At 32.6% G+C, this 13785-nt stretch overlaps 1 protein-coding gene across 1 annotated transcript in view; it reads right to left on the bottom strand.

Annotated features, from left to right (window-relative positions):
* Positions 1-13785, bottom strand: part of plxnb2b (plexin b2b) — a 221883-nt gene that overhangs the window by 3728 nt on the left and 204370 nt on the right. The window contains exons 28-36 of the mRNA XM_016251008.1: positions 8159-8225; positions 7546-7712; positions 6891-6957; positions 6346-6492; positions 4403-4559; positions 4229-4329; positions 4058-4142; positions 3834-3985; positions 883-1043 (exon numbers count right to left, since the gene is read on the bottom strand). Coding sequence (XP_016106494.1) covers positions 883-1043; positions 3834-3985; positions 4058-4142; positions 4229-4329; positions 4403-4559; positions 6346-6492; positions 6891-6957; positions 7546-7712; positions 8159-8225 — 1104 coding nt within the window. The remainder of the gene's footprint in view (positions 1-882; positions 1044-3833; positions 3986-4057; positions 4143-4228; positions 4330-4402; positions 4560-6345; positions 6493-6890; positions 6958-7545; positions 7713-8158; positions 8226-13785) is intronic.

Below are 13785 nucleotides of genomic sequence, written 5' to 3' on the forward strand. Positions count from 1 at the left end.
ATATATATATTATAAAATAATAATATGGTTTAAAAATACAGTACAAAATTATATAACAAACTGAATAAACTTAAATATATTTAAATATTCAGATAATTATTCACTCTGTTTTCTGAGTGGTTGCTAGGGCTCAGGTTCCTCCTTCAATGTAACCTATGCGCTCTTTTCCCCAATTTTATCATCCTCCAGTCAAAAACAATGACTGAGTCAAGTAACAGAGGAATCATTCATGTCAAGCGGTGCGGCTCGAATTATGTGCCAGAGTTTAATAATCACGGTCAGGGTTTTGTTTTAAATCTCTAACCCTCGGGAAGAGCAACAGTGATACTCTCCTTAGCAAACACCGCTAATTACTGTATGTATTTAATCCATTTTACACTTTCCTGCAGTTGGAGCATAAACTCGGTACAGAGCAAATAATTCACTCAATCCGCCCCTCAATACTCACGCCGTCGGAGCATGAACACGGACAGACGGCTCTGGAATTTCAAACAGGTTATTAAACAGCTCTGGCTTTTGTTTTTTGAGCTGGTTTAAAAAACCTAATTCAGATGACTGCTTCTGGAATATATATTGGCTAGTCGCATCTCTGCGGAGAAACAAAAGGTGTATAATAACAGAACAATTAAATTAACCAGGGACGTAATTAAGGTGTTTGTTTGGCTGAGAGCGGTTTTATATTTAATAGAATCGCTGGAGAAGCTGCTGGAGTGATGATATTGCTCGTCACATTTAATCACATCTCTGCGGCAGCTGTCAATCACGCCGCATCCGGCGGAATAAATGAATGCGGCGCTGGCATTAGCATATGCTGAGCGGTCTCCAGAGAGAAGAGACAATCAGAGAGCAGAGACGCCCGCTGTGACTAGCGCTCTCTCACACCTGTTGGTCTTCCAGATGTGTATGGTTTCCTCGTCTACGTTCTCGTGTCTGAGGGCTTGCTCATCCAGGAAGTCGAAAAAGTATTTAACTGCTGGCGGGACGGCGGCGCCAGAACAGAGCACACTGCGAAAGAAATCATCCACGAACTGCTGCAGCGTTCCCTGAAAACACACACAGACACAAAAACAAGGTAATTAGAGTTTAGCAGTTTGAGATGCGTTTTGTTTTAAAAGTGCTGTAAGTGGGGGTTTTTTCCCCAAGCATAAAATGTTTCTTCTAACTCACTAAAATTCTCTCTAACTGTCCTGGGCTTTCGAAAAAGTAAAAAAATATATAAAAATCTTTCACATATTTGATGACATGAACCTTGATTTCTTTTTTTATTATTTCAAATTAATGTATTTATTATAATTTTCTTATCTAAGGTTATAATATTTTATATATATGTATATATAAACACACACACACATATATATACAGTATATATACATATTCAGGTGCATCTCAAAAAATTTGAATATTTTGTAACTTTCAAAAAGTTAAACTTTCATATATTCTAGATTCATTACATGTAAAGTGAAACATTTCAAAAGTTTTTTGTATTCATTTTGATGATTAGAGCTTACAGCTTATGAAAGTCAACTAACTGACTTTTTTGACAACCCCAATAAAAACACAAATCATATAATTATTATTAAATTACTACAAAAAATTATGAAAATGTACAACATCATGTAAAATGTAAAAAATATCAAATAATAAATTATATATCAAATAAAAATTGAATTTATAATAATATATATACATAATTTATGTTTTTATTGAAATATTTAAAAATATATATTTTTTATGTTATACTGAGTTAAATATATAACAAAAATTTGTTTTTTTTTTCACTTCAAATAAGTTATTAGAGGTTCAGGTGACAGAAACGCTTAAAAACCCTTGATGCAAGTTATACAACCTGAGCCCTGAAACATAACACAGATCTTTAAAAAAAACACGCAGAAAAACATCTAATTTCTTCACACGTCAGCCTGCTGGGTCACTGACAGTCACACATGGCTGTTTTCACGCTTTGATCGGCCTGACGGGTGAAGTTACACGCTCATCTCCACTACGCTTTGTTTCTGTCGGCACTGCCGCTGAATCACTTCTGTACGAGGTGAAAGACTTGCGAGGTAATTAGCCTCTCTAATCGCCCAATTTACGCCGAACGGCCTCTGACACAAGGACATGCGACGAACCAATCAAACAGAATTAGATTTACACGTCGTGACTCGTGACTTAAGAGAACATGCCAGCACTCAGAATACTTCCTGGAGGTTTATGGAGGTTATAATAATTATATGACACACGTCCCACATTAAATACTGCTGGAGAATTGGATTGTTCATTACCAACATTAAATCACCAATGATTATGCACCGTTGTCATCTTCCAACAAAATGTAATAATTTCTTAATCAGTTATTGTATTTTTTTCATTGAAATGATGTATAATACAAGATACTGTAAATGTACATCTTTTTAGATAATACAGTCTGTATTATCAAATTAATTTTTCATACTTTTTACAAATTTGTAAGCAAAAATCTAACAATTTATTTATGCTTTGTTCAAATTCAAGATATATTTTATGAAGAGAAGTCTTCATTTCTCACGCAATATAGCGGACCCTGAATGGCAAGTTAAAAAAAGATCAATATATTAATTCAAAAATATAAATAATAATTTAATTGATTGAAAATTTCAAATAAGTAAAGTTTTAAAAAATATAATATATTTTAATATAATATATTTTTTAAATGTCTATTAGTTATCAATTTGAAATGTATTTCATTTTAATTAATAAATAGCATATTTATTAATTTCAATCATATTTATGTATTCATATTTATTTCTTCATTTTATTTTTAAGTGGCACTCTCAGTCTTCTATCAATGCAATGTGGCTTCTGACATAAATGTTCTAAACATTTTATTAATCGTTTTAAAATAATTACAAATATTTTAATATTTTAATATAATGTAATATCTTTATCTCTAAAATGTATTTTCTATTGATGTAAACAAGACCACAAAAGATTTTTCAATGATATAAAAAAAAACCAAATGAAAAAATGACCACAATCCAATCAAATCTGGATAAAATCCAGTGTTATTTTAGCATCATTGATATACTAATATATTTTGAATTACATTTTATTTTTATTTTAAATTTTTTAGTAATTTCGTTGTGCATTTCTCTCATGTTTTTTAATGTTTAATTTTTAATGTGTCTATATAGTTATCATACATTTTTTGAATAGGTTTTAGTTTATTTAAAGTTATTTTAGTACTTTAAATGAAAATGAGAAATGATGCCTTGATAACTAGCTGAAAAAAAAAATAAATAAATATATGTGCTGTCAAACGATTAATCGCATTCAAAATAAGTTTTTGTTTACATAATATATGTGTGTGTACTGTGTATATTTATTATGTATATATAAATACAAACACATGCATGTATATATTTAAGAAAAATATATTATGTTTATATATTAAATATATTTATAAATAATATAAATAAGAATATACATATATGTATGTGTATTTATATGTATATGTGTGTATTTATATATACATAATATATTTACACAACACGCACACATATATTATGTAAACAATGTATGCGATTAATCGTTTGACAGCACTGAAATAAATAAATAAATAATTAATATTTATTTCTTTGATTTGATTTCAGTTAACCTTTATTTTGTTTCAGGTAGCATTTTTTCTTTAAGGTTTTAGTTTTAATTAACAACAACAACCCTGATAAAACCAAGTCCCACCCTACATGATTAATTACATTTATTAATTAAACACAAATTATGTAAGTGAAATGTAACTTTTTCTAAAGGCGAATGAACAGACAGCAGTTGAGTTAGTGAGAGGAAGAGCTCAGTACCTTGACGGAGAGCAGTCGGGTGAGATAGATCTCAGTGATGGCTTTGGTCATGGATTTGTCCTTTATACTGCCTCTCTTAGATTTCATCTCATCCAGCTCATCGGCCGGTCGCACCAGGTGAAAAACTTTATCATCCTCCAGCAGGGCGTTTCCTGTGAGTTCAGGTGAAGAGAGTGTATAAGTGACAGTGACAGATCACACTTAGAAAGCAGACTTGCACTCACTCTCTTCATGGTTATCGTGATTTTGCTCGTACGGCTGTTGTGTGTGCTGAACTCTGGAAAGGACCACCGTTGCATTATCACGTACCTAAAACCACACGAAAGTCATGTTTAAGAACAAGAAATGACACTCGCGTCTTCACTGAAGCAAAAATTCCCAACCCATGCACTCACGTTATAATGCGCCAGCGTATTGATGCGTCTCCACCTGCCCTCCTTCTGTGACGTCACGTCTAGATCTGACAGGATCTGTCCCGTGGAGCCGGGCCGCCATTCTGTGGAAGAGACCAGAAGACGTGAAGATGAAGAAGGTGTGGTGCTGCATGTGAAATCATAACGCTTGCTCACCGAGGGTGACGCCGTCTACTTTGGGTCTCTGAGAGTGCGGCAGGTTTTTGGACACCTGCTCGATGATCTTCTCCTTCACCTGAGAGATGGTGTCACAGTTCAGCACCTTCACGGGGGTGATGTCCGGCCCCTCGCCCTGAACCAGCACCTGCAGCGTCTGCCGGCACACAGAAAATACTGCTCGGTTATGAGCTGACAAAACCTGCTCTGGTAAAACAACGTGAACATAAAGTGGCTGTATGTTATATATATCTGAATATAATCTATAAAAAAAAGTTAAAATATAATATATTAAAATAAAGCAATTAAGCCCCAAGAAGCCGTGGTTTACAGTGGATTTATAACAGCTAAGGGGCGTTGTTAGGCACGACGCGAAGAGGTTATAAAATCACTGTAAACCACGGCTTCACGGGGCTTATTGCTTTTATAAAACGGTTATTCCATATACGTAGTTAGGTTTCACAAAATAAAACAGAGCAAATAAAGTGTAATGATATAAATAAAAACAGTATTCTTCCACCAAACAATGTAGTTCCTCAGAAACAGTTGTGGTTGCAACAAAGTGGTTGCCGAACAACACACAGAAGTAAACAAAGGTGTGTGTTTGTAGAGTAATTTACAACAGCTTCGAACGCGGCTCAGCCAATCAGAATCAAGGACCGGAACTATCCGTTTTATAATATGTATTAGGGATGCACTGATAACACTTTTCCATAACAAGTACGATATCAATACTTTCATTTTTGGTACTTGCCGATACCAATTACAGCTACCTGTTTATTTATTGCAATTTTTTTTTTTTTTTTTAATATTGGGTAGAGAAACCAAAAGATATGAATCATATCAGTTGGCTTATATTGATATATTGTTTAATAAATAGATGTTCCTTTACTAATTTTCACACTTAATTATGTGTGGGATGAATGTGGGAATATATCAAAAATATTATTTACAAGAATTTATATATATATATATATATATATATATATATAATTAACAGTATGAATATTATATTTATAAATTAGAAATAGAATGTACATTTTATAACAAATTTGTATATAAACAATGATTTCATATATAATTTTATAATAAAGTTTTCATATAATTTTATATATATATAATTCAATATTATATATATATATACAGTGGGGCAAATAAGTATTTGATACACTGCTGATTTTTCAAGTTTTCCCACTTACAAAGAATGGAGAGATCTGTAATTTTCAACTGTGAGAGACAGAATCAAAAAAAAAATCCAGAAAATCACATTGTATGATTTTTAAATAATTAATTTCCATTTTATTGCATGACTTGAAAAATCGGCAGTGTATCAAATACTTATTTGCCCCACTATATATATACACACACACAATTTAACACTATAAATATTATATTTATGAATTATAAATATAATTTAAATTTGTATTATACATTTATATATAAACATTTATATTAATTTCATAATAAATTCATATAATAAAATTCATTAATTTTATTACATTATTAGATTACTATTATTATTACCATACCATAATTTTTTCCTTATTTATACAGTATATAATTCATACTATAAATATTAATGTATTTTATAGAGAGATATAGATACATAATCTTTCATTTACATTATATTTGCAGTATATAAATATATTATACATATTTACAATAAATTTGTAATAAATGTATATAATATAATCTGATATATAATAAATGATTATGATTTATTATGAATATAATCAATGATTTTTATTATATTAATTAGTTTTATTCCATTATTATATTGTTTTCGCTCATTTATTCAAACTGCTTTTTATTAATTCTACTGTAGGAAATTATATGAATGTACATTAGATATGTTTTTATCTAAAATTTAAATAACTATCATTCTCATCTTTTTGTTGTAGTAGCACCAAAAACAAAAAAAACATCTCCAGGGAATCACATACCAGCACAATGTACTCCACGTCATCTCCGAGAAGGCCGGTGTCGTTCAGCGTGTATTTGGCTTTCTTGACCTGTGCGTCCACCGGCCCCTTTTCAATCTGGTGCTTTAGGGCCCTGAAGAGTTTGTAGAGCGGCTCTCCGGCGCTGTCCTGAACAAACAGCAGCACTTTAACACAAGCCTGTTGCTGCTTTCATTCCTTACCCACAGACACACACAAGCATTCCTCCTCACTCCACCTGAGGCGTGCAGAACTCACAGTTCAAGTGTGTCAGCGACTCAAGTGCTGATTCATGCAGATGAAGAACAGACGCTACTTCATTAAGCACTATTATCATCATCATCATCATCATCAGTCACACACATGAATATCAAAGCTTCACTGAAACACATCGTGGACAGAACTAAACCAAACCCTACAGGACCTTAAAATACTAATAAACCCATCTAATGTAATATGAAACTTAGACTTGATCATTAAATCCCGATGTATGGTTGAATGAAATATGAGTGAATCTTTATTATTGTGTGTCATGTTTGATATTTTACCTTCAGGTACTGATAGAGACAGATGGACATCCAGTTACTCAGCATCCTTTCCACCACCGTTTCAGACCTGCAAACACACACACACACACACACACACACTTACTAACTAATATTCAGTAAAATTAACATAAAAAAAAAAAAGAATAAATAATTTTATATAAAAACAATTTAAATAACATTTAATTTTACATAAAATTATAATTAAAAACAATTAATAAATAAAAATTGATAATTTAAAATAAAACGCTTAATAACTAACATTCACTAAACTTAAACTGGAGTTTGGATAATAAATTGGATTAATAAATTAAATCATAAAACTGTATTTTTATAGATACATAATCTTTCATTTACATTATATTTGCAGTATATAAATATATTATACATATTTACAATAAATTTGTAATAAATGTATATAATATAATCTGATATATAATAAATGATTATGATTTATTATGAATATAATCAATGATTTTTATTATATTAATTAGTTTTATTCCATTATTATATTGTTTTCGCTCATTTATTCAAACTGCTTTTTATTAATTCTACTGTAGGAAATTATATGAATGTACATTAGATATGTTTTTATCTAAAATTTAAATAACTATCATTCTCATCTTTTTGTTGTAGTAGCACCAAAAACAAAAAAAACATCTCCAGGGAATCACATACCAGCACAATGTACTCCACGTCATCTCCGAGAAGGCCGGTGTCGTTCAGCGTGTATTTGGCTTTCTTGACCTGTGCGTCCACCGGCCCCTTTTCAATCTGGTGCTTTAGGGCCCTGAAGAGTTTGTAGAGCGGCTCTCCGGCGCTGTCCTGAACAAACAGCAGCACTTTAACACAAGCCTGTTGCTGCTTTCATTCCTTACCCACAGACACACACAAGCATTCCTCCTCACTCCACCTGAGGCGTGCAGAACTCACAGTTCAAGTGTGTCAGCGACTCAAGTGCTGATTCATGCAGATGAAGAACAGACGCTACTTCATTAAGCACTATTATCATCATCATCATCATCAGTCACACACATGAATATCAAAGCTTCACTGAAACACATCATGGACAGAACTAAACCAAACCCTACAGGAACTTAAAATACTAATAAACCCATCTAATGTAATATGAAACTTAAGGTGAAGTGTGTAATACTTCCTGAAAGATGAAGCTTCCAGATCAAGATTTGACTTGATCATTAAATCCCGATGTATGGTTGAATGAAATATGAGTGAATCTTTATTATTGTGTGTCATGTTTGATATTTTACCTTCAGGTACTGATAGAGACAGATGGACATCCAGTTACTCAGCATCCTTTCCACCACCGTTTCAGACCTGCAAACACACACACACACACACACACACTTACTAACTAATATTCAGTAAAATTAACAATTTAATAAAAAAAAAGAATAAATAATTTTATATAAAAACAATTTAAATAATATATAATTTTACATAAAATTATAATTAAAAACAATTAATAAATAAAAATGGATAATTTTATAATAAAACGCTTAACTAACATTCACTAAAATTAAACTGGAGTTTGGATAATAAATGGATTAATAAATTGGATTAATAAATTAAATCATAAAACTGTATTTTAAAAATTTTTTATAATTAAGTTATACAAATACATAATTTCATTTTGAAAAATTAGCTATATGTTATATGTGTATTAAATTAATAAAAGAATTTAACACAATTAATAAAAACAATTTTAAATATTAAAACATTAATATTCACTAAAACAGTGTTTTCCAGTTGATAAAAAGCTAATAATTAATTACATCATAAAACTGTAAAATTATAAAAATGTTAAATTAATAATTAAATCATAAAAGTGAATAAATAATTTTATATAAAAATTATATATATTATATATTTATATATAGAATTTAAAACATTAAATAAAAAATAATAATAATAAAATTTAAGAAAAATTATATTTTTATATTAAAACACTTACACACACTTACTAATTAATATTTAATAAAACAGTGTTTCCCAAACTGGAGTTCATGAGTTGATGAAAAGCTAATAATTAGTTTATATTATATTATATTATATTGGGATAACATGGACACTTTTTCCTCTGCGAACCTCTTAATATTATTTTTTATTATAAAACTGCATCTCTGAAATCACATTTGAAGCTCATATCCAATCTGATCTGTCAGTTAAACACTATATTAACACGACAAGTCGCTAAACAGCCAACAGTCGGGCTAATGAACTAGACTTCATGATGGAATAATTGTTTATGATGATTATTATTAATAATAACCACAGTTATTTATTGAACACGGATGTTGCGGTTGCTGGCTGTTAATGAAAGCAACAAGCCACTTGAGGCAGTTATCTGAAGTGGTTTCTGCTTCAACAATGGCCCTTAACTGTGTTAAGATCAGTGTAACGCATGGCCTCCAGTGGCCTACTGCTTTAATCAACACTTCCACACTCATTTCTGACAATAACAAACAACAATAATTAGCATCAGCACCCAACTATGACAATCAAAGAAGCACGTGAACATGATGCTGGAGTGTGTGGTGCGTGTGGATGGGCTTTGTGTTTTTTTTATGTCAAGACAGATTTTGATTAACATGACATGTTTTATGTGACAATTGATTAAAAAATGGCATATGAGAAAGAGTTTACTGATGTTTGTATAAGCTCTCGCATAGCAAGAGTTTGGCTTTGTGGTCCATCCAAAATGAATAACCATCTATTTCACATTCATGCTTGCGGATGTTTGCTTTTCTTTAACTGCCTCAAACTAAAACTCTCAATATATTTAAATGATTCAATGCCATGAAATTCATAAACAAACTTCATATGGGAAATCTAGGGACTAGTTAGGCCTTGGGAGCCTTATAAGCGTGAATCTCATGAAAACCTGTCAAAAACATGCCCAGGTTATATCTCACCCCAAAATCAAAGCACAAGAAATAAAATATATTTTACACAAAGAAAAAAAAAGCATATTGTTAGAAGCATTTCAACTAGACAGGGCGGGACTTATCTAGCAGCCCCGCCCCCTTTTTTAAAGGGGACATCGGATGCCCATTTTCCACAAGTTGCTATGATTCTCTAGGGCAGTGGTCGCCAACCCATCGATTGCGACTGACTGGTAGATCTTTATCACTGTCCCAGTAGATCCCGAAAAAAAACAGTAAAATAAGTACAAAAATGCATTACATTTCTGGGGTTATATTAATGTATCACTGAAGGGAACTGTCTTGAGAAAAGTTTCGATGGCAATGTCATTTTCTTCTCCTCCGTATAAAGCACAACTCTGCTTTGTTTACAGCGGTAAACAAGGAAAGGCTATATTGCGGTCGGTTCATAAGCAGTGTTGCCAAGTCCGCGGTTTTACAGCAGAATTGGGCTACTTTTTTGCCGCGGGTTGTTGTTCATGTCCGCGGGTTGAAGCGATCCCAATAACGTGATAGTTAGTCCCTGGAATGTGAATTTTACTGGAAGATCCCCACCGAAAAACATGTATTTTACCCCCGGAATGCGATTTTTACAGGGGAACCCTCCTCAAAACCGATTGGACTAGTTTTATTGTGAAAACCTGGCAACCCTGTTCATTAGTGCCACCTGCTGTCAGAGAGTGCTTCTCATTCAGACCTGCTGTTTCGCGCAGATGTTATATGTAGCAAATAAATATCACCTAAAATCAGACCATTAAAAAAAGAAAGAAAGAAAAGCAAATCTGAATTCTGAATCAGCTATGATCGGCGCATCGCTAATTAAAGTACTAAGTAAAAGGCCTCAAATTTGAAGTACAATCTGGGATGTCTTTTTCTATGAATTCTTCAATAGGTAGATCTTGTCTTTCATAAAGGCCGAGGCCAGGGATCTTGGGCCTAAAAATGTTGGTGACCACTGCTCTAAAGAAACAGGATTCCCTAAATTATCGTCATTGATATCGTTATCGCAATAAATATCAGAAATTATCGTGATATATTTTAAAGCCCATATCGCCCATCCCTAGTTTGAAGTTCCCATGAAAGGGAACGTCTCAGGTTACTTATGTAACCATGGTTCCCTGAGTAGGGAACGAGACACTGCGTCCTCTACTCAGGGAACCATGGTTAAAAATTATATATATTATATATAAAATAAAATAATTTAAAACATTAAATAAAAAATAATAATAATAAAATTAAAGAAAAATTATATTTTTATATTAAAACACTTACACACACTTACTAATTAATATTTAATAAAACAGTGTTTCCCAAACTGGAGTTCATGAGTTGATGAAAAGCTAATAATTAGTTTATATTATATTATATTATATTGGGATAACATGGACACTTTTTCCTCTGCGAACCTCTTAATATTATTTTTTATTATAAAACTGCATCTCTGAAATCACATTTGAAGCTCATATCCAATCTGATCTGTCAGTTAAACACTATATTAACACGACAAGTCGCTAAACAGCTAACAGTCGGGCTAATGAACTAGACTTCATGATGGAATAATTGTTTATGATGATTATTATTAATAATAACCACAGTTATTTATTGAACACGGATGTTGCGGTTGCTGGCTGTTAATGAAAGCAACAAGCCACTTGAGGCAGTTATCTGAAGTGGTTTCTGCTTTTTATATAAAAATTATATATATTATATATAAAATAAAAGAATTTAAAACATTAAATAAAAAATAATAATAATAAAATTTAAGAAAAATTATATTTTTATATTAAAACACTTACACACACTTACTAATTAATATTTAATAAAACAGTGTTTCCCAAACTGGAGTTCATGAGTTGATGAAAAGCTAATAATTAGTTTATATTATATTATATTATATTGGGATAACATGGACACTTTTTCCTCTGCAAACCTCTTAATATTATTTTTTATTATAAAACTGCATCTCTGAAATCACATTTGAAGCTCATATCCAATCTGATCTGTCAGTTAAACACTATATTAACACGACAAGTCGCTAAACAGCCAACAGTCGGGCTAATGAACTAGACTTCATGATGGAATAATTGTTTATGATGATTATTATTAATAATAACCACAGTTATTTATTGAACACGGATGTTGCGGTTGCTGGCTGTTAATGAAAGCAACAAGCCACTTGAGGCAGTTATCTGAAGTGGTTTCTGCTTCAACAATGGCCCTTAACTGTGTTAAGATCAGTGTAACGCATGGCCTCCAGTGGCCTACTGCTTTAATCAACACTTCCACACTCATTTCTGACAATAACAAACAACAATAATTAGCATCAGCACCCAACTATGACAATCAAAGAAGCACGTGAACATGATGCTGGAGTGTGTGGTGCGTGTGGATGGGCTTTGTGTTTTTTTTATGTCAAGACAGATTTTGATTAACATGACATGTTTTATGTGACAATTGATTAAAAAATGGCATATGAGAAAGAGTTTACGGATGTTTGTATAAGCTCTCGCATAGCAAGAGTTTGGCTTTGTGGTCCATCCAAAATGAATAACCATCTATTTCACATTCATGCTTGCGGATGTTTGCTTTTCTTTAACTGCCTCAAACTAAAACTCTCAATATATTTAAATGATTCAATGCCATGAAATTCATAAACAAACTTCATATGGGAAATCTAGGGACTAGTTAGGCCTTGGGAGCCTTATAAGCGTGAATCTCATGAAAACCTGTCAAAAACATGCCCAGGTTATATCTCACCCCAAAATCAAAGCACAAGAAATAAAATATATTTTACACAAAGAAAAAAAAAGCATATTGTTAGAAGCATTTCAACTAGACAGGGCGGGACTTATCTAGCAGCCCCGCCCCCTTTTTTAAAGGGGACATCGGATGCCCATTTTCCACAAGTTGCTATGATTCTCTAGGGCAGTGGTCGCCAACCCATCGATTGCGACTGACTGGTAGATCTTTATCACTGTCCCAGTAGATCCCGAAAAAAAACAGTAAAATAAGTACAAAAATGCATTACATTTCTGGGGTTATATTAATGTATCACTGAAGGGAACTGTCTTGAGAAAAGTTTCGATGGCAATGTCATTTTCTTCTCCTCCGTATAAAGCACAACTCTGCTTTGTTTACAGCGGTAAACAAGGAAAGGCTATATTGCGGTCGGTTCATAAGCAGTGTTGCCAAGTCCGCGGTTTTACCGCAGAATTGGGCTACTTTTTTGCCGCGGGTTGTTGTTCATGTCCGCGGGTTGAAGCGATCCCAATAACGTGATAGTTAGTCCCTGGAATGTGAATTTTACTGGAAGATCCCCACCGAAAAACATGTATTTTACCCCCGGAATTTACAGCAGAATTGGGCTACTTTTTTGCCGCGGGTTGTTGTTCATGTCCGCGGGTTGAAGCGATCCCAATAACGTGATAGTTAGTCCCTGGAATGTGAATTTTACTGGAAGATCCCCACCGAAAAACATGTATTTTACCCCCGGAATGCAATTTTTACAGGGGAACCCTCCTCGAAACGCGATTGGACTAGTTTTATTGCGAAAACCTGGCAACCCTGTTCATAGGCACCACCTGCTGTCAGAGAGTGCGTCTCATTCAGACCTGCTGTTGTTGTTTCGTGCAGATGTTTTATGAAGCAAATAAATAAATAACACCTAAAGTCAGTCCATTCTGTTTTTATTTTAAATCCTGAAATTAATCTAAATCAAATAAAAAATAACTGCCCGTGCAGATGGTGATTAAAATGCAGTGGTTGCCTCTAATTTCAAATGGCTAGATATTTTTGTTTAAAGCCAGTTTGTTTGTTATAAAGCAAATAGCCAATAAATAAATTAGCTTTAAAATCAGTATCAGTATCCAATCTGCTAGTAAAAAAAAAAAAGAAAGACTCTGAATTCTGAATCAGCTATGACCGGCGCATCACTAATTAAAATACTAAGTAAA

The sequence above is a fragment of the Sinocyclocheilus grahami genome, unplaced genomic scaffold (genome assembly GCF_001515645.1).
Source record: "Sinocyclocheilus grahami isolate Dianchi unplaced genomic scaffold, SAMN03320097.WGS_v1.1 scaffold1023.1, whole genome shotgun sequence".
NCBI lineage: Eukaryota > Metazoa > Chordata > Actinopteri > Cypriniformes > Cyprinidae > Sinocyclocheilus > Sinocyclocheilus grahami.